General features: G+C 36.2%; 3 protein-coding genes and 3 non-coding genes across 6 annotated transcripts; 5 read left to right on the top strand and 1 right to left on the bottom strand.

Moving 5' to 3' along the window:
- LOC109157965 lies at positions 1-1,632 on the bottom strand. The gene is made up of 3 exons (XM_019305770.1): positions 1,047-1,632; positions 896-929; positions 1-717 (listed from the first exon to the last, which is right to left on the bottom strand). The coding sequence occupies exons 1-3, from the start codon at positions 1,505-1,507 to the stop codon at positions 139-141; spliced, it is 1,074 nt and encodes a 357-aa protein (XP_019161315.1). The 5' UTR covers positions 1,508-1,632; the 3' UTR covers positions 1-138.
- Positions 1,633-6,253: 4,621 nt separating this feature from the next.
- LOC109158095 (LOB domain-containing protein 6-like) lies at positions 6,254-7,641 on the top strand. The gene is made up of 2 exons (XM_019305917.1): positions 6,254-7,375; positions 7,535-7,641. The coding sequence occupies exons 1-2, from the start codon at positions 6,624-6,626 to the stop codon at positions 7,629-7,631; spliced, it is 849 nt and encodes a 282-aa protein (XP_019161462.1). The 5' UTR covers positions 6,254-6,623; the 3' UTR covers positions 7,632-7,641.
- Positions 7,642-10,427: 2,786 nt separating this feature from the next.
- LOC109158094 (glycerol-3-phosphate 2-O-acyltransferase 6-like) lies at positions 10,428-12,329 on the top strand. The gene is made up of 2 exons (XM_019305916.1): positions 10,428-11,063; positions 11,430-12,329. Exons 1-2 carry the CDS (start codon positions 10,428-10,430, stop codon positions 12,327-12,329), a joined length of 1,536 nt encoding a protein of 511 aa, XP_019161461.1.
- A 1,250-nt stretch (positions 12,330-13,579) lies between these two features.
- Positions 13,580-13,659, top strand: TRNAL-UAG. The gene has a single exon. It is a non-coding gene; the product is annotated as a tRNA-Leu (tRNA).
- A 1,205-nt stretch (positions 13,660-14,864) lies between these two features.
- TRNAL-UAG lies at positions 14,865-14,944 on the top strand. Its single transcript has one exon. It is a non-coding gene; the product is annotated as a tRNA-Leu (tRNA).
- A 3,929-nt stretch (positions 14,945-18,873) lies between these two features.
- Positions 18,874-18,953, top strand: TRNAL-UAG. Its single transcript has one exon. It is a non-coding gene; the product is annotated as a tRNA-Leu (tRNA).
- The last annotated feature ends 69 nt before the right edge of the window (positions 18,954-19,022 follow it).

Raw genomic sequence — 19,022 nt, 5'->3', positions numbered from 1 at the left:
TTTAAAAAAAATATATAGTTGACTTTACATAAAGCAACATCAATTTTGAACGTTGAACAAAACCGCTGCGAGAAATGGACAAAGAAAATATGATGTGAAAAAAAGAAAAAGGAAAAGAAGTGATCATATTACAGAGGTTTAGATATGGGGCCACCTGGTAGGCGGCGTTCCGGTGTCGTCGAGAACGGAATTAAAACTTGACGGCGGGGACAGGCAACTAGCCGGTGAATCTGAGGCGTCCGATGAGACAATAATGTCTACAACATCCACTCCCCACAAAACCCAATCCTGAGTTGCGGTTCTGTTTGGATGATCATCATGAGTCACGGAGTTCCTCCACGGCGGCGTAGCTCCGTTAGCCCTTAAGTATCTCCCCTCCGCCGTTCTGAGCTTCACGCGAAAACCTTCCTTTATAGGCTCCCATTCTATAGACGATGACGCGTGGGTTTTGTTGGTGGGAAGAGTTTGAACAACTTTGTTGCCTGTCATCCCCAAAAGGAAGGGCTCCGCCGCCGCCGTAAGATACTGGCCGTTACAGCTCTTTAGCCGGATTACATTGTCTTTTCCTTTAACAAACTCCACCGTCCACCGCGCGTTAAGTGACGCGCCGCTTCGGCTTTGCCGGACGCTTTCTTCATCATCGTCGCCCACCAAGTACTTCCCTAGATGACTCTCAAGTCTCACCGCTTTGGCTTTGTAGAAAAATTCCATTCCACCCTGCATTCAATTTGTCGAGATTAATAAGAACAAGAAACAATAATAAATGACAAAAAATTAAAAAATACAAGATTTATGTGCCTACACAGGAGTGAAACAATACTCTTATTAGTGATTATGATTTTGCTGATACAATAAATATATTTATAGGCATCTAATCCCTATACAATAGGTCTACCTGTCTTCCACTTGCATATGAAGGCCAGGGAGCTAATAACTCAGGATGATGATGAGAGGGAGATATGTTGGAATGTATAGATTCATGATAGGGTAATGAAGAAGAGTTGTAGGATGATGAGGAAGGGTAACTCTGTAAATGCTCGAGCACAGATATATCCACCACATCCACATCCCATAAGACCCAATCTTGGGTTGCAGTTCTGTGAGGAAGATCATGAGTTATGGTGTTTCTCCATGGCGGCGTTGCCCCATTTGCCCTCAAGTATGTCCCTCCTCTAGTCCTCAGCTTCACTTTGTACCCTTCCTTTATAGGCTCCCACTCCATAGAAGCACACCTTTTTATGCCGCGGGGAGGAACGGCCTGGAGCACCCTCTTGCCCGTCATGCCAAGAAGGAAAGGCTCGTCGGAGGCGGTGAGATAGCCGCCGTGGGAGCTTTTGAGGCGGATGAGATGATAGCTACCTTCAACTAGCTCCACCGTCCAACGGACTTTCTCTGAGGAGGCGTTTCGCGGCCCTTGCCTGACGCTGCGTTGGTCTTCATCGGCCACCAGGAACTTGCCAAGGTGGCTCTTCAGCCTCACAGCCTTGGCTGTATTAAAGAATTCCATATTCGATTAGAATTTCCCCGGCCTTGTTGATTGGTTTAATTTAAGGTGGGCGGGCACACGGGAAGCCGGGAACGACGACTACACATAGTTGACTTGCCTCTGGGACTTTTCTCTGAATTCTCGTGTTTGAATGGCGTTCTACCAAACCAAAAAGTAAATATTTATATTCCTCCTCTCATTTTTTACTGGCATGTCTTAATTTAATAGGTTTTTTTTTTTTTTTTTTTTTTTTTTTTTTTTTTTTTTTTTCAATCAAATTTGGAGTAAAAGTTGAGAATAGATTTTTAAGAGTCTATGAAGTATTTTTCTTTATAATTACACTCATATACTTATATGTCAAGTCATATATTATATATACACATGTTTACATTGAAATTTGAACACTAAACCTTTTGTATAAAAAAGGCACTCACTATCACTTTACCACTCTCTTATCTTTATTAATTCATTGTAAAGAATGATTAGATACAATTATAAAATGAGATTTGTAGTAAAACAATTGCAATCTTAGTCCAGAAAACCCGGGTAAGTTACCTGATAAAAAATTCAGTTGCAATATTTTTTTGAGTTCGTACATTTATTTGAAACTTAGGTGACTTAATTGATGTTCACCAAATAATTGAATGAGACTTAATTGATGTTCACCAAATAATTAATTATTGAATGACTTATTTGTACTTTTATTTCTTATTATTATGTAGAGGTATATTAATATTCATAATCATTATTCTTTAGAATCTGTCATTGCCACGGCCCATGGAAAAGCAACCCTACTGCTTGCTTTAGGATCCTAGCTGCTATGAGTTCTACAAGGGCATTCGAACATCATAAGCACGACTGGGTTACTGTATTCAGGAAGTCGAATGTAAGGTCTGTGCGCATGGTTGGAGGCAGATTTCTTCAGCTAGACCGAACTAGGGAAAGTTCTGGTTGTCCACGTTGGTGTATGGTCAAGATGGACTGGACCAACTGTGCTAGCCAGTGAGTTTACTTGCCCCTGCCCGTACGAGCTTCCACCAGTTTAAGGTTCGTTTGAGTTCGCTCACATTTCACGGTGCAGTGTGTCGCCTCGCCTGTGGCACTATGATGCCCATATTGGGGTCTAACACGACATAAAGCCAGACAGAGCTAAATAAAAAAGGTAGGTTAAATTAATATAATGTTGATGCATTTACTAAAAAATGCAGGCAGGCAGGCATTAAAACTTACTGTGAAGCTAGACCATATTGAAATGTTTAAAGACTCAATATGGCCGGGCGGGGCTTTTTCAGTGACCAGGCGAATGATGATGATCAAGATACTGGGATTTGCTAATGAGAAGGTGGTGGTCTTAACGGTAACGATAATGATTTATTGGTGGTTGGAAGATGATTGAAAGGGAAAGTATGAAGTTGGTTGTTGGTTTTTTTAGGAAAAGCATGAAGTTAATTAGTTATTGTATGTTAACTTGTTATGTTTTCTTTGTTTTTTAGTTTTCTGTTTTTTAATGGGAAACTGAAATAGATCACTTGTGAACTTGAAATATTATGCTAGTTTCAGTGTGTAGGTGTAGGGAATTTGTGATGAACATGTTAATATTTTTTCCAATTGTTCTTTTAATTGAAGTGAATTTATACTTACAATAACCTTCTATTGGAACAAGATTATAATGAGTTATATGAATGTAATGTATATTATATAATATTTTATAAATCCCAAAATAATATATATATATATATATATATATATATATATATATATATATATATTATTACACTATTATAATAAAATATATAATTATAATAATATAATTTATAAATTATAATATTTTAATTTAAAATTATTATTACAAATAAGCCATCAAACTATTATGGAAATAACATGCATGGGTAACTTCCGGATTTTGTTGACTAGGATCTCTATATGGATTTAAGAAAAAAAAAACAACTTGGAGGCCGTGGCTAAAGAACTCGAGAGATCTGAGTTTATGGCGAGGTGAGGGGATGATGTGGCGGCAATCTGATGGTTGACAGAGAAGAAAATGAAATTTTCCTACATCAGCTTCTTCTTGTTCTTCTCCATAATTCTTCTTTCTAATTCTTCTTTCTATTCTTACGACTTGCAGACGACGTAGAAGATGTGACATGCATTACAAACGGTGAGAGTACGGTGAGATAGTGCAAAGTAGGAGACGTCGTGGACGAGGCGTAAGATGGCAGCAACAAAGGCATAACTTAAAGGTGGAATTTGCTAATGACAAGGTGGTGGTTGAAAATGATCAAAATGAAAAGACTTGGGATAAGGAGGCATAGTAATTTTAGATTATTATCTTAGAAAGTATATTGTTATAAGTATGAAGTTGGTGGTTGTGTTTTTAAAGAAAAATATGGAGTTAGTTATTGAATGTTAGCTTTTTTTTTTTGTTTTTTTTTTATTTAAGAATTGGAAATTAAAAAGGATGAACTTCTCAACTTCAAATATTAGTTACATAATGTTGCATATTTTTTGAAATATGTAGTTTCAGTGCGTAGGATTAAGAATTGCAGTGAATTTATACTAGCCAATAACCTTCTATTGAAACAAGATTGTAATGAGTTGTATGAACCTAATGTATATTATATAATCTTTTATAAGTTTCAAAATAATATATAACACTGGATAATTACATTATAATAAAATAAATAATTATAATAATATAATTTATAAATTATAGTATTTTAATTTAAACATTATTATTACAAATAAGTCATCGAACTATTTGACAAATAACAATTAAGTCATTCAATTTGCATAAGCTCCAAATAAGTCAGTTTAATAGGTAACTTGCCTGTTTTGTTGATTAGGATCTCCACATAGATTAATTTTTTTTTTTTTTTTAAAAAAACAGCTTGAAGCTCGATTAACATAATATTCTTCTTCTTCCTGTTCTTGCGATTTGCAGACATGACAACCATTGCAGGCCAAAACGGTGAGATAGTGCAAAGTAAAAGACCTAGTGGACAAGGCGTAATTCAGGGGAGAGGGAAGAGAAGGGGTGAGAAGGAGGGGAGAAGGTTAAATGAGGCTTTGCAGAAGAAATGGATCCATCAGCATCCGAATCGCAGGTATGAACAGCTAGAAAAATATATGCGAATTTGGGGATTAATTACAGTTGGAATCCCTCCCCTCCCTCCAAACCTGAAATCAACCCTATTGCTATAGGATCATAGCTGCAATGAGTTCTACAAGGGACATTCAAACATCAAAAGCACGACTTAGGTTACCCTTCTTCCGGAAGTGGATGGTCTATACGCTAGATTGATTGGAGACAGATGAAAGCTTGGCGATATCGAAACATTTAAAGGCTTTGACTTGCGTGACATGCATTACAGAGTTAAAGCCAAAACGGTGAGAGTACGGTAAAATAGTGCAAAGTAGGAGACGTGTCGTGGACAAGGTGTAAGGTGTAAGATTGGCAGCAACCAAGGCATAACTTAGAGGTGAAATTTGCTAATGACAAGGTGGTGGTTGAAAATGATCAAAATAAAAAGACTTGGGATGAGGAGGTATAGTAATTTTAGATTATTATCTTAGAAAGTATATTGTTATAAGTATGAAGTTGGTGGTTGTGTTTTTAAAGAAAAATATGGAGTTAGTTATTGTATGTTAGCTTTTTTTTTTTTTTTTTTTTTTTTTTTTTTTTTTTTTTTTTTTTTTTTAATTTAGAATTGGAAACTAAAAAGGATGAACTTCTCAACTTCAAATATTAGTTGCATAATGTTGCATATTTTTTGAAATATATAGTTTCAGTGTGTAGGATTAAGAATTGCAGTGAATTTATACTAGACAATAACCTTCTATTGGAACAAGATTGTAATAAGTTGTATGAACGTGATGTATATTATATAATCTTTTATAAGTTTCAAAATAATATATAAGACTAGATATTTTCAAAATAATATATAAGACTAGATATTTATATTAACGTTTATTACATTATTATAATAAAATAAATAATTATAATAATATAATTTATACATTATAATATTTTAATTTAAAATTATTATTACAAGTAACTGAGTAAGCCATTCAACTATTTGACAAATAACAATTAAGCCATTTAATTTGAATAAGCTTCAAATGAGTCGGTTTAACAGGTAATTTGCCTGTTTTGTTGACTAGGATATCCACCTAGATTTATATATATATATATATATATATATATATATATATATATATATAAACAGCTTGGAGGTCAGTGGCTAAGGAAGTAAGGATCTCTAGTCCAAGCTCCATTAACATAATATTCTTCTTCTTCCTGTTGTTGCTATTTGCAGACGGGGACGTGACAGGCGGCCAAAGGCCCAAAACGGTGAGATAGTGCAAAGTAGGAGATGTAGTGGACAAGGCGTAATTCAGAGGGGAGAAGGAAGAGAAGGGGTGAGAAGAAGGAGAAGGGTAAATGAAGGTTTTCCGAGGTTGAAGAAATGGATCCGGATCTGAATCGCAGATATGAACAGCTCAAAAAATATATGCTAATTTGGAGATTAATTACAGTTGAAATCCCTCCCTCCTTTCAAACCTGAAATCAACCCTATTGCTATAGGATCATAGCTGCAATGAGTTTTAAAGGAGCGTTCAAACATCAAAAGCACGACCGAGATTACCTTCTTCAGGAAGTGGATGGTCTATGCGCTAGATTGATTGGAGACGGATTTCCAGGCGATATCGAAAAATTTAAAGGCTCAATGGCAGAGCAGAGCTTTTTCAGAGTTCAAGCGGGGAAAATGACGATTTCAAGCTACTGAATTTGCTAATATCAAGGCGGTGGTCTTAACTTTTAACAGTAACAAGATGATGATTTATTGATGGTTGAAAATGATCCAACGGGGAAAGCGTGGAATAAGGAGGCGTGGTAAGTCCCCATTGGCAGTTTCACTTGTTCTACGGTTCCGTGCAAGGCATACGACTCTCCCCAAGAATCGGATCCCGTACTTTTACTTGGTCTCAGATCACAACAAATCCCCACCTTTTTCTCACCGTAATTACTACGATACTATCCTCCTGGACAACATATATTCTGCAATCCCATCCCATTTTTTCTCCCCCTAAGCTCCTTTTTTGCTCAAACCAATCACAATCACAATTTCAAAAAATCATGACAGTAAAAGGAGGAACTTCCCCAGCCTGCGCAGCTTGCAAATACCAGAGAAGAAAGTGTGCTTCTGATTGCGTCTTGGCACCTTATTTCCCAGCTAACCAGCCTAAAATGTTCCAGAATGCACACCGGCTCTTCGGCATCAGCAACATAACAAAAATACTCAAACAGTTGGACGACGAGGATCAGAAGGCCGATGCCATGAAATCAATCATTTTCGAAGCCGATATGCGGGAGAGATTCCCCGTTTATGGCTGCGTCGAGTACATTTGTTACCTCCGTCAACAACTCCAACAAACCATGGACGAACTCCATTACGTCTACACGCAACTCGCCCTCTGCAAAGAGCAGCAATTATTAGGTTCCGTGGTTAATTCCCATAACAATAACAATAATAATAATAGTAATAATTATGATCATCAACAGCACACATTATTACAGCATTATGGGATGAATAATGCAGCGGAAATGCCTTATCCTATGAATGTTATGTTTGGTGGTGGTGAAGATGATATGGGTGAGGGAGAGTCCAGTGAGAGTGTGGGAAAGCCAAATTTGTTAGGTGTGGAACCCTCATCTTACTACGAACATCCCACTGATGTTCTAGTGAAAAATACTAATTATAACAATCATATGTCACTTCCATCATTTCCAAATGAGCATTCTCAAGATTATGGTTTGGTGGCTTTCAATAACACTATAGCCGATGATAGACAATCCTATATTGAAACGAAGGAGACCTGCGAGTCAAGGTATGTTAATTATTGTATTATGTCATACAAAACTTGAATTGGTGTATATATAATAAATTTGTTACCTAAAAGCTAGGATAGATAACTAACTACATTGTATTATTGTGATATGATTTACGTCTATAAAAGTAAATTACAGTGTGATTCATTCATGTGTAGTTCGGAGTCATCGTTTAAAGACACAACACAATCGAACGAGGAGTTATCCCGGAGTGAGCTCAAAAATGCTGCTGCCTACTTCAGTCTCACCAGTTAACAATTGATAATTGAGAGTAGATCAGATCGAATAGATGGCTATGGCAGTTCTCATTTGGACAGTATCCTAGTTACCTTTAATTTTTTTTAATTTTTTTGTCCCCATATGATTTTGCCCCTCCATTGTTAATACACTTTTTAGAGCATTCCCCTCTTGTTCATATTAAGGCTGATATATTTTTTTTTGAATTGATTACTCTTTGATTTAGATTTTTTGAATTTATTACTCTTTAATTTAGATTTTATATTTTAAGTACTAAATGAATAATTTACAATATATATATATATATATATATATATATATATATATATATATATATATATATATATATATATATATATATATATATTGGAGTAATTTATAATAAAAGGAAATTAAGAAATTCTTTAGAGTGAATGATCACTTTGTAAGATCATTCCATGCTTATTGTAGGGTAATTAACTAATTATTCAGTCACGAATAACTTGACATCCATAGCTATGATATATAGATAATGCTCTTCATATTTTTTTTAATAGATGAATTAACTTGTATGGAGTACATTTTTAATTATTATTATTTTTTTAGAAATTTTTGTTAATTGAAGTACGTAAATGAATTTTTTTGAATTTATTTTATGATATATAGTCTTATCTATTGTTATATATTACCTCCGTCCCATTTTATGTGTCTGGTTCGGTTAACGAGGCTTGATTGTAGTTATTTTTAATTCAATTTTTCATAATATTAAGTTTAATATTACTATACAAAATTTATATATTTAGAAACTATACTAAAAGTACTATTAAACACAAAAAATCAAATTTAAAAATAAGTTTAAAATACTAAAGAAAATAAACAAAGAAGAAATAGTTAAGTTTAACCAATTAATAAATAGTAAGTAGGACAGATAAAATGGGACAGCGAGAGTACATATTCTAGAGTAGTGTTAGGTTTGCTCAAAGTTGCATTTGTTATTGTGCGCGCGTGTGTGAAGAGATTATTATTATTATTATTATTATTATTATTATTATTATTATTATATTATAGAAGGGGAAGGCAAGACAGGTAGTCGGATAGGGGAACAAATTAAAATAACTACATGCATATGATTCATATGAATGAGAGTCCTTTGGAACAAAATAACTACAATTGAGGCACAAATTGGGGCTAAATAGTGAGTAAAATGTGTTCAAATATGAACTTATCTAGTGGTCGAGATTCGAGAAGACAATAGGTGGTGTTTGTGCGAGAAGTGTGGGTGCAAAGAGCTGGCCGGGGTAAGCAAATGATGGATATGCCTTCGAGAAGCAAAGCCTTGATTAATTAGTGGTCGACGTTGATCCTCGACCACCTTTCTTGAAGGGTCCATTATTATTTAGTAATATGATGATCTTTTCCTTCATTGTATCTTGGTTGGTAGTGCAACCGGAATGGAAGCTGAACTGTCCCTCAATTGATTGGACTAAGAAAAACTTGGCGAAACCTTGATTAATTAGGGCGTTGATCCCCGACCACCTTCCTTGAAGGGTCCATTTTCTAGTAATATGATGATCTTTTCCTGCGTTGTATCTTGGTCGGTAGTGCAACCGGAATGGAAGCTGAACTGTCCCTCAATTGATTGGACTAAGAAAAACTTGGCGAAGCCTTGATTAATTAGGGCGTTGATCCCCGACCACCTTCCTTGAAGGGTCCATTATCTAGTAACATGATGATCTTTTCCTCCATTATGTTGTATCTTGGTCGGTAGTGCAACCAGAATGGAAGCTCAACTGCCCCTCATCAATTGACTGGACTAAATTTTTTTTTTCAAAGGTCTAGATGTACGTAGATCACCAATGAATTTCCAACGATCTCTCTAAGAAACTAAGAAAAACCCGATTAATATAAGAATGACACGGGTGATTTGAAAGAACATATGGAAGAGGTCTAGGGTGACTTTCAAATTATAGTCGAAGTAGAGGGTGAGGAATAGATAATCAGGCAAGTACCAAGTACCAAAGTATTGGCCATCCATGGCGAATGGATTGTTAAGGGTTGTCGACAAATTAAACCACTAACTAACGGGACAACGTCGACAAATGGAACAACATCCTTCCAAATGCTCTGTTGAATCAGGGTATGGAGCCCTTGCGGTTGGAAATTCAACCTTTTGAGAACCATAAATAAAGGCTTGTAAAATATTCGACTCTTAGGCTTCCTAATAAATTTGGATTAATGATGTGGTGGTGATTGGTTCCCCTAGCAATTATCTTATTTTTTGATCGGTTGTGTTGGTCGGCCATTGTATAAGTTGTAAAACCAATAGTTATATTATATAAAACTTATATATTTAGAAATTACATTAAAAGTATTATTAAATAAAAAAACTAAAAATTATAAGAAAATATGAAAAAAATAGGAGTTAATTTGACTAATAAATAATACACATGACATGACATAAGGAGTGGAAAAAGTTATATTAAAATTATTATTTAACACACACAAAAAAAAGCACAAATTTATAAAGAAAAAAAAGTTAGATTTGATTAATAAATTTGGAGGAAAAGACAAATAAAATGGTTATGCCATTTTTGAAAAGGCAGGGCGTGAAATGTTAGGGCAATTTAGATGCGGATAATATTATACGACTAATATTGCTTTCTTGAGCCTAATAACAACAATTGCTTATCGGCGATTCCAAAGAGAGCTTTGATTTTGCAGATCACGGCGCCACCCCCTTGGTGTTATAAACCAAGTAACTAACTTGTCCTCACTTTCAACTCATACTATTTAAAACACATCATGAATTCCCAATAAACTCAGTGCTTAGCATCAATGGCTGACACAAATCCATGCCCCCCACCTTGTCAATTCCCAGCAATCGACAAATGCAGATCGGACGGCCGGGAACACGACACGGTGGTTGCTGACATGGACGGAACCTTGCTGGTGGGCCGCAGCTCATTCCCTTACTTCGCACTTGTGGCCTTCGAGGTCGGCGGGATTTTCCGGCTTCTCTTCCTAATCCTAGCCGCTCCCCTCGCCGGACTTCTCTACTATTTCATCTCGGAGTCCGCCGGGATTCGCGTGCTGGTTTTCGCGACGTTCGCCGGAATGAGAGTCGCCGACATCGAGTCGGTGGCGCGTGCCGTCCTGCCCAAGTTTTATTCCGGCGACTTGCACCCGGAGACGTGGCGGGTTTTCTCGTCCTGTGGGAAGAGATGCGTGCTCACTGCGAATCCGAGGATCATGGTGGAGGCTTTCCTGAAGGAGTATTTGGGCGCTGATATGGTTATTGGGACAGAGATTTCTACGTTTAAGGGTAGAGCTACGGGGTTGGTAAATGAACCTGGAATTCTGGTCGCCAAGAACAAAGCCGATGCTCTCCAAAATGCCTTTGCCTCGTCGCCACCTCCAGATGTTGGAATTGGTGATCGCATGACTGATTTTCCTTTCATGAAATTATGCAAGGTGAGTTTGTCATCAAGCTTAGTATATACTCTCTCCTTTCTCATTTTATGTCTTTTACTCAAGGACCTTGTAGTCCAATGTATCTGGTTTGCTCCCCTAGGTGGGAGGTGATAGGTTTAAGCCTCAAACAAATAAGAAATAATTGATTTGATCAATAAATGATAAATATGAAAAATTGCACTCGTCATCCTAAGTTATAGGGCTAATTGTTTGACCAATAAATGATAAATATGAGAAGCAAATTTAAATTATAAGTGACGCTGAAAATTTCATTCCTACGAATTTTGTAATTACTCTATAATTTAGGGACAAAAAGTGTTTTTTTTTCCTCAGTATATAATAATTATTGTGTTTTTGGTTATACAGGAAAGTTACATGGTACCACCAAATCCAAAGGTGAAGCCACTGAGCATTGACAAATTACCAAAGCCAATAGTTTTCCACGACGGCCGGCTGGTTCAAAAACCCAGTCCCCTAATGGCACTCTTGATAGTTCTATGGATCCCAGTAGGCTTCCTTCTTGCGTGCATGAGAATCGCCGCCGGAGCACTCCTCCCAATGCCGCTAGTTTACTACGCATTCTGGGCACTGGGCGTGAGAGTCACCGTGAAAGGCACCCCTCCGCCGCCTGCTTCAAAATCCACCGGCCAAACAGGGGTCCTCTTCGTTTGCTCACACCGAACACTCCTCGACCCAATCTTCCTCTCCACCGCCCTGGGCCGCCCAATCCCGGCGGTCACCTACTCCCTCTCACGCCTCTCCGAGATCATATCCCCCATCAAGACCGTCCGGCTCAGCCGCGACCGCGTCACCGACGCTAACATGATCAAGAAGTTGTTAGAAGAAGGGGACTTGGCCATATGCCCGGAAGGAACCACGTGCCGAGAACCGTTCTTGCTCCGATTCTCCGCCTTGTTCGCCGAGCTGACGGACGAGCTGGTGCCGGTGGCGATGTCGAACAGAATGAGCATGTTCCACGGCACGACGGCGAGAGGGTGGAAAGGAATGGACCCTTTCTACTTCTTCATGAACCCCAGCCCTGCCTACCAAGTCAATTTCTTAAACAAGTTGCCGGCGCACCTCACTTGCGGCGCCGGAAAATCAAGCCACGATGTTGCCAATTACATACAGAGGACGATTGCGGCGACATTATCGTACGAGTGCACCAGCTTTACTAGGAAGGACAAGTATGGAGCTTTGGCCGGAAATGATGGAACCGTAAATCACAAGCCGGGACTTGCACCCAACAAAGCCATGGGATGTTAACATAAACTTCAATTCATTGTCATGGTTCATATATATATATATATATATATATACGTACACTGGATTAGTTCTCCTCTGTATACAAGCATCCCAGCACAAAATGTTTAGAACAACAAAGGAGAGGAAATTAAATGCCTTTAATTGCTTATTCACCATATAATATCCCTTACCATAGATTTAATTATCCAGGGAGGATAAGTTAATATGAAAGATAGACGGGTAATAACGTAACTACTGGGAGTAATTTTATAGAGTTAATTCCATCAGGTAAACTGCACTAAGAAGATCATGTGCAATGGGTTTGATCAAGAGGGTGTTGGTAAGAAATCGAACCTGTGATCTTCAAGTAAAAATAAATTCTATTTTATTGAGATATAGATGGTATGGCCGAGTGGTCTAAGGCGCCAAATTTAAACTCTGGTCCGAAAAGGCAATCCCACAGCGGTTAATAGATGTTTTAAAAATAGCCTCAGAAGAAAAAATTATTAAAATATGAAAATAGCATAAAATAAGGTTATTCGATCATTAAAGGTTACTTTTTTTTCTTTTTGAAAGAATTGATAGTAAAAACTAAATATATTGTAACTTCTAAAAGAATTGGATTTAACTTATCTTTTGTGTTAATATCTAGTTGCATATTATATGCCATATCCCCTAAGAGATCATTTAAACCACTCAAGAGATCAGATGTCAGGTAAACTGCATTAAGAAGATCATGTGCAATGGGTTTGATCAAGTGGGTGTTGGTAAGAAATCGAACCTGTGATCTTCAAGTAAAGATAAATTCTATTTTATTGAGATAAAGACGGTTTGGTCGAGTGGTCTAAAGCGTCATATTTAGGCTCTGGTATGAAAGGGCGTGGGTTAAAATCCCACAGCCGTCAATAGAAGTTTAAAAAATATCCTCAAAAAAAAAATTATTTAAAAAGCAAAATACGAAAATGAGGAGAAAAATTATTCCTTCATTAAAGGTTACTTCTTTTTCTTTTTGAAAGAATTGGATTTAACTTATCTTTTGTGTTAATGTCTAGTTGCATATTATATGCCATATCCCCTAATCCCCTGATGACAACATTGCCCCCGTGCACTCCCAATTCTTTGCTAAGATATCATTTTAACCACTCAAGAGATCAGATGTCTGGTAAACTGCACTAAGAAGATCATGTGCAATGGGTTTGATCAAGAGGATGTTGGTAAGAATCGAACATGTGATCTTCAAGTAAAGTTAAATTCCTTTTTGTTAAGATATAGATGGTTTGGCCGAGTGGTCTAAGGTGCCAGATTTAGGCTCTGGTCTAAAAGGGCGTGGGTTCAAATCCCACAGCCGTCAATAGATGTTTAAAAAATAGCCTTAGAAAAAAATAAGGTTATTCGGACATTAAAGGTTATTTCTTTTTCTTTTTGAATGAATTGATGATAAATACTAAATATATTGTAACTTTTAAAAGAATTGAATTTAACTTATCTTTTGTGTTAATGTCTAGTTGAATATTATATGCCATATCCTATAATCCCGTGATGACGACATTGCACCCGTGCACTCCCAATGTCAGGTAAACTGCACTAAGAAGATCATATGCAATGGGTTTGATCAAGAGGATGTTGGCAAGAATCGAACATGTGATCTTCAAGTAAAGATAAATTCTATTTTATTGAGATATAGACGGTTTGGCCGAGTGATCTAAGGCGTCAGATTTAGGCTCTGGTTTGAAAGGGCGTGGGTTCAAATCCCAAAAGCAAAATACGAAAATGAGCAAGAAACTTATTCCGTCATTAAAGCTTACTTTTTTTTTTCTTTTTGAAAGAATTGGATATAACTTATCTTTTGTGTTAATGTCTAGTTGCATATTATATGCCATATCCCCAAATCCCCTGATGACGACATTGCACCCGTGCACTCCCAATTCTCTGCTAAGATATCATTTTAACCACTCAAGAGATCAGATGTCAGGTAAACTGCACTAAGAAGATCATGTGCAATGGGTTTGATCAAGAGGGTGTTGGTAAGAATCGAACATGTGATCTTTAAGTAAAGATAAATTCCATTTTATAAAGATATAGACGATTTGGTCGAGTGGTCTAAGGCACCAGATTTAGGCTCTGGTTTGAAAGGGCGTGGGTTCAAACCCCATTGCAGTCAATCGATGTCTAAAAAATAACCTTCGACGAAAAAATAATTAAAATACAAAGATGATCCTTAAATAAGGTTATTCGGTCAACAAAGGTTACTTCTTTTTCTTTTTGAAAGAATTGATACTAAATATATTGTAACCTCTAAAAGAATTGGATTTAACTTCTGTTTTGTGTTAATGTCTAGTTGCATATTATATGCCATATCCCATAATCCCCTGATGACGACATTGCACCCGTGCACTCCTAATTCTCTCTAAGATATCATTTAAATCACTCAAGAGATCCGATGTCAGGTAAACTGGACTAAGAAGATCATGTGCAATGAGTTTGATCAAGAGGGTGTTGGTAAGAATCGAATATGTGATCTTCAAGTAAACATAAATTCTATTTTATTTAGATATAGACGGTTTGGCCGAGTGGTGTAAGGCGCCAGATTTAGGCTTTGGTTCGAAAAGGCGTGGGTTCAAATCCCACAGCCGTCAATAGATGTTTAAAAAATAGTCTTAGAAGAAAAAATGAGCATTAAATAAGGTTACTTCTTTTTCTTTTTGAATGAATTGATGGTAAATACTAAATATATTGTAACCTCTAAAAGAATTGGATTTAACTTATCTTTTGTGTTAATGTCAAGTTGCATATCATATGCCATATCCCATAATCCGCTGATGACGACATTGCACCCGTGCACTCCCAATTCTCTGCTAAGATATCATTTAAATCACTCAAAAGATCAGATGTCAGGTAAACTGCACTTAGAAGATCATGTGCAATGGGTTTGATCAAGAGGGTGTTGGTAAGAATCGAACATGTGATCTTCAAGTAAAGTTAAATTCGATATTATTGAGATATAGACGGTTTGGCCGAGTGGTCTAAGGCACCAGATTTAGGCTTTGGTCCGAAAGGGTGTGGGTTCAAATCCCACAGCCATCAATAGATGTTTCAAAAAAAAATGACCTTAGAAAAAAAATTATTTAAAAAGCAAAATACCAAAATGAGCAGAAAACATATTTCGTCATTAAAGGTTACTTTTTTATCTCTTTGAAAGAATTGGTTTTAACTTATCTTTTGTGTTAATGTCTAGTTGCATATTATATGCCATATCCCCAAATCCCCTGATGACGACATTGCACCCGTGCACTCCCAATTCTCTGCTAAGATATCATTTAAACCATTAAAGAGATCAGATGTAAGGTAAACTGCACTAAGAAGATCAAGTGCATTGGGTTTGATCAAGATGGGGTAAGAATCGAACATGTGATATTCAAGTAAAGATCAATTCCATTTTATCGAGATATAGACAGTTTGGACGAATGGTCTAAGGCGCCAGATTTAGGCTCTGGTCCGAAGGGGTTTGGCTTCAAATCCCAATAGATGTTTTAAAAATAGCCTCAGAAGAAAAAATTATTGAAATATGAAAATGAGCATAAAATAAGGTTATTCGGTCATTAAAGGTTACTTCTTTTTCTTTTTGAAAGAATTGATGGTAAATTCTAAATATATTGTAACTTCTTAAAGAATTGGATTTAACTTATCTTTTGTGTTAATATCTAGTTGCATATTATATGTCATATCCCCTAATCCCATGATGATGACATTGCACCGGTGCACTCCGAATTCTCTGCTAAGATATCATTTAAACCACTCTAGCAAAGATCATTTAAACCACTCAAGAGATCAGATGTCAGGTAAACTGCACTAAGAAGATCATGTGCAATGGGTTTGATCAAGAGGGTGTTGGTAAGAATCGAACCTGTGATCTTCGAGTAAAGATAAATTCTATTTTATTGAGATATAGACGGTTTGGTCGAGTGGTCAAAAGCGCCATATTTAGGCTCTGGTATGAAAGGGCGTGGGATAAAATCCCACAGCCGTCAATAGAAGTTTAAAAAATATCCTCAAAAAAAAATTATTTAAAAAGCAAAATACGAAAATGAGGAGAAAAATTATTCCGTCATTAAAGGTTACTTCTTTTTCTTTTCAAAAGAATTAGATTTAACTTATCTTTTGTGTTAATGTCTAGTTGCATATTATATGCCATATCCCCTAATCCCCTGATGACAACATTGCCCCCGTGCACTCTCAATTCTCTGCTAAGATATCATTTTAACCACTCAAGAGATCAGATGTCAGGTAAACTGCACTATGAAGATCATGTGCAATGGGTTTGATCAAGAGGATGTTGGTAAGAATCGAACATGTGATCTTCAAGTAAAGATAAATTCCATTTTATTAAGATATAGATGGTTTGGCCAAGTAGTCTAAGGCGCTAAATTTAGGCTTTAGTGTAAGAGGATGTGGGTTCAAATCCTACAGCCGTCAATAAAAGCCTAAAACATAGGCTCAACATTAAAGGTTAATTCTCTTTTTCTTTTTGAAAGAATTGATGATAAATACTAAATATATTCTAACTTCTAAAAAAATTGGATTTAACTTATCTTTTGTCGGTTTGGCCGAGTGATCTAAGGCGCCAGATTTAGGCTCTAGTTTGAAAGGGCATAGGTTCAAATCCCAAAAGCAAAATACGAAAATGAGCAGAAAACTTATTCCGTCATTAAAGCTTACTTCTTATTATATGCCATATCCCCTAATCCCCTGATGACGACATTGCACCCGTGCACTCCCAATTCTCTGCTAACATATCATTTAAACCACTCAAGAGATCAGATGTCAGGTAAACTGCACTAAGAAGATCATGTGCAATGGTTTTGATCAAGAATGTGTTGGTAAGAACCGAACATGTGATCTTTAAGTAAAGATAAATTCTATTTTATTAAGATATAGACGGTTTGGCTGAGTGGTCTAAGGCGTTGGATTTAGGCTCTAATTCGAAATGGTGTGGGTTCAAATCCCACAGCAGTCAATAGATGTTTGGTTACTTCTTTTTCTTTTTGAAAGAACTGATGGTAAATACTAAATATATTTAACTTATCTTTTGTGTTAATGTCTAGTTGCATATTATATGCCATATCTCATAATCCCCTGATGACGACATTGCACCCGTGCACTCCCAATTCTCTGCTAAGATATCATTTAAATCACTCAAGAGATCCGATGTCAGGTAAACTGCACTAAGAAGATCATATGCAATGGGTTTGATCAAGAGGGTGTTGGTAAGAATCGAATATGTGCAGAGGCGGACCTACAGTGGGGGCAGTGGGGTCAGCTGCCCCCACTCACCCCACCCCCACCCCTTATATAACCTTTGTATGTATATGTGTATATATAGTACAAGTTTTAGTATTAGTATTATAAAATAGAGAATTTTTAACAAAGTGTAGCTTGGCCTAGTTGGATGAGTGCGTGGGTAGACAAAAAGTAGGCCAGGGTTCGATTCTCCTTTATCTATTGTTAGCATTTCTTTTTCTTATTATTCCACTATTAACACTACCTTTTCACATTTTCACTATTATTAATAGTACATATTGCTTCAACACAATAATATAATCTTCATTTATATATTAATGATGAGATGTGTAATTTATAATGAATCTTTTATTCAAATTATTTTATCAAATTGATTATGTTCATATTTTGTTATGAATATTTTTCTTTTTCTTATTATTCCACTATTAACACTACCTTTTCACATTTTCACTATTATTAATAGTACATATTGTTTCAACACAATAATATAATCTTCATTTATATATTAATAATGAGATGAGATGTTTACCCCCCAAAAAAAAAATGAGATGTGTAATTTATAATGGATCTTTTATTCAAATTATTTTATCAAATTTATTATATTCATATTTTGTTATGAATATTTTTATAATGTTTTGATGTGTTTTATAATTTTCTTATATCCAACATTATTTATGGATATACTTTTTAAGTGTTTCATTTGTTTTTTTTCTAATTATCAATTTAGCTAATATTTTGCCCCCGGTGCAAAAAATTCCTGGGTCCGCCACTGAATATGTGATCTTCAAGTAAAGATAAATTCTATTTTATTAAGATATAGACGGTTTGGTTGAGTGGTCCAAGGTGCCAGATTTAGGCTCTGTACCGATAGGGCGTGGGTTCAAATCCCACAGCTGTCAATAGATGTTTAAAAAATAGCCTAAGAATAAAAAATGAGCATTAAATAAGGTTACTTACTTTTCTTTTTGAACGAATTGATGGTAAATACAAAATATATTGTAACCTCTAAAAGAATTGGATTTAACTTATCTTTTGTGTTAATGTCAAGTTGCATATTATATGCCATATCCCATAATCCGCTGATGACGACATTGCACCCGTGCACTCCCAATTCTCTGCTAAGATATTATTTAAATCACTCAAAAGATCAGATGTCAGGTAAACTACACTTAGAAGATCATGTGCAATGGATTTGATCGAGAGAGTGTTGGTAAGAATCGAACGTGTGCTCTTCAAGTAAAGTTAAATTCAATATTATTTAGATATAGACGGTTTGGCTGAGTGGTCTAAAGCGCCAGATTTAGGTTCTGGTCCGAAAGGGCGTGGGTTCAAATCCCACAGCCGTCAATGGATGTTTAAAAAAAATAACCTCACAAAAAAAAATGCTTTAAAAAGCAAAATACGAAAATGAGCAGA

Source organism: Ipomoea nil, unplaced genomic scaffold (genome assembly GCF_001879475.1).
Source record: "Ipomoea nil cultivar Tokyo-kokei standard unplaced genomic scaffold, Asagao_1.1 scaffold2805, whole genome shotgun sequence".
NCBI lineage: Eukaryota > Viridiplantae > Streptophyta > Magnoliopsida > Solanales > Convolvulaceae > Ipomoea > Ipomoea nil.
This window is presented reverse-complemented; position numbering and strand designations above follow the sequence as displayed.

Bases quoted from the DNA above. Each gene is read 5' to 3' on its own strand.
- LOC109158094 (XM_019305916.1), top strand. From the start codon at position 10,428: ATGGCTGACACAAATCCATGCCCCCCACCTTGTCAATTCCCAGCAATC. The intron at 11,064-11,429 runs GTGAGTTTGTCA...TTGGTTATACAG, and splicing joins CTTTCATGAAATTATGCAAG to GAAAGTTACATGGTACCACC.
- LOC109157965 (XM_019305770.1), bottom strand. From the start codon at position 1,507: ATGGAATTCTTTAATACAGCCAAGGCTGTGAGGCTGAAGAGCCACCTT. The intron at 930-1,046 runs TGTGCTCGAGCA...TCCTGAGTTATT, and splicing joins GTGGATGTGGTGGATATATC to AGCTCCCTGGCCTTCATATG. The intron at 718-895 runs GTAGACCTATTG...AATTGAATGCAG, and splicing joins CATATGCAAGTGGAAGACAG to GGTGGAATGGAATTTTTCTA.
- LOC109158095 (XM_019305917.1), top strand. From the start codon at position 6,624: ATGACAGTAAAAGGAGGAACTTCCCCAGCCTGCGCAGCTTGCAAATAC. The intron at 7,376-7,534 runs GTATGTTAATTA...ATTCATGTGTAG, and splicing joins AAGGAGACCTGCGAGTCAAG to TTCGGAGTCATCGTTTAAAG.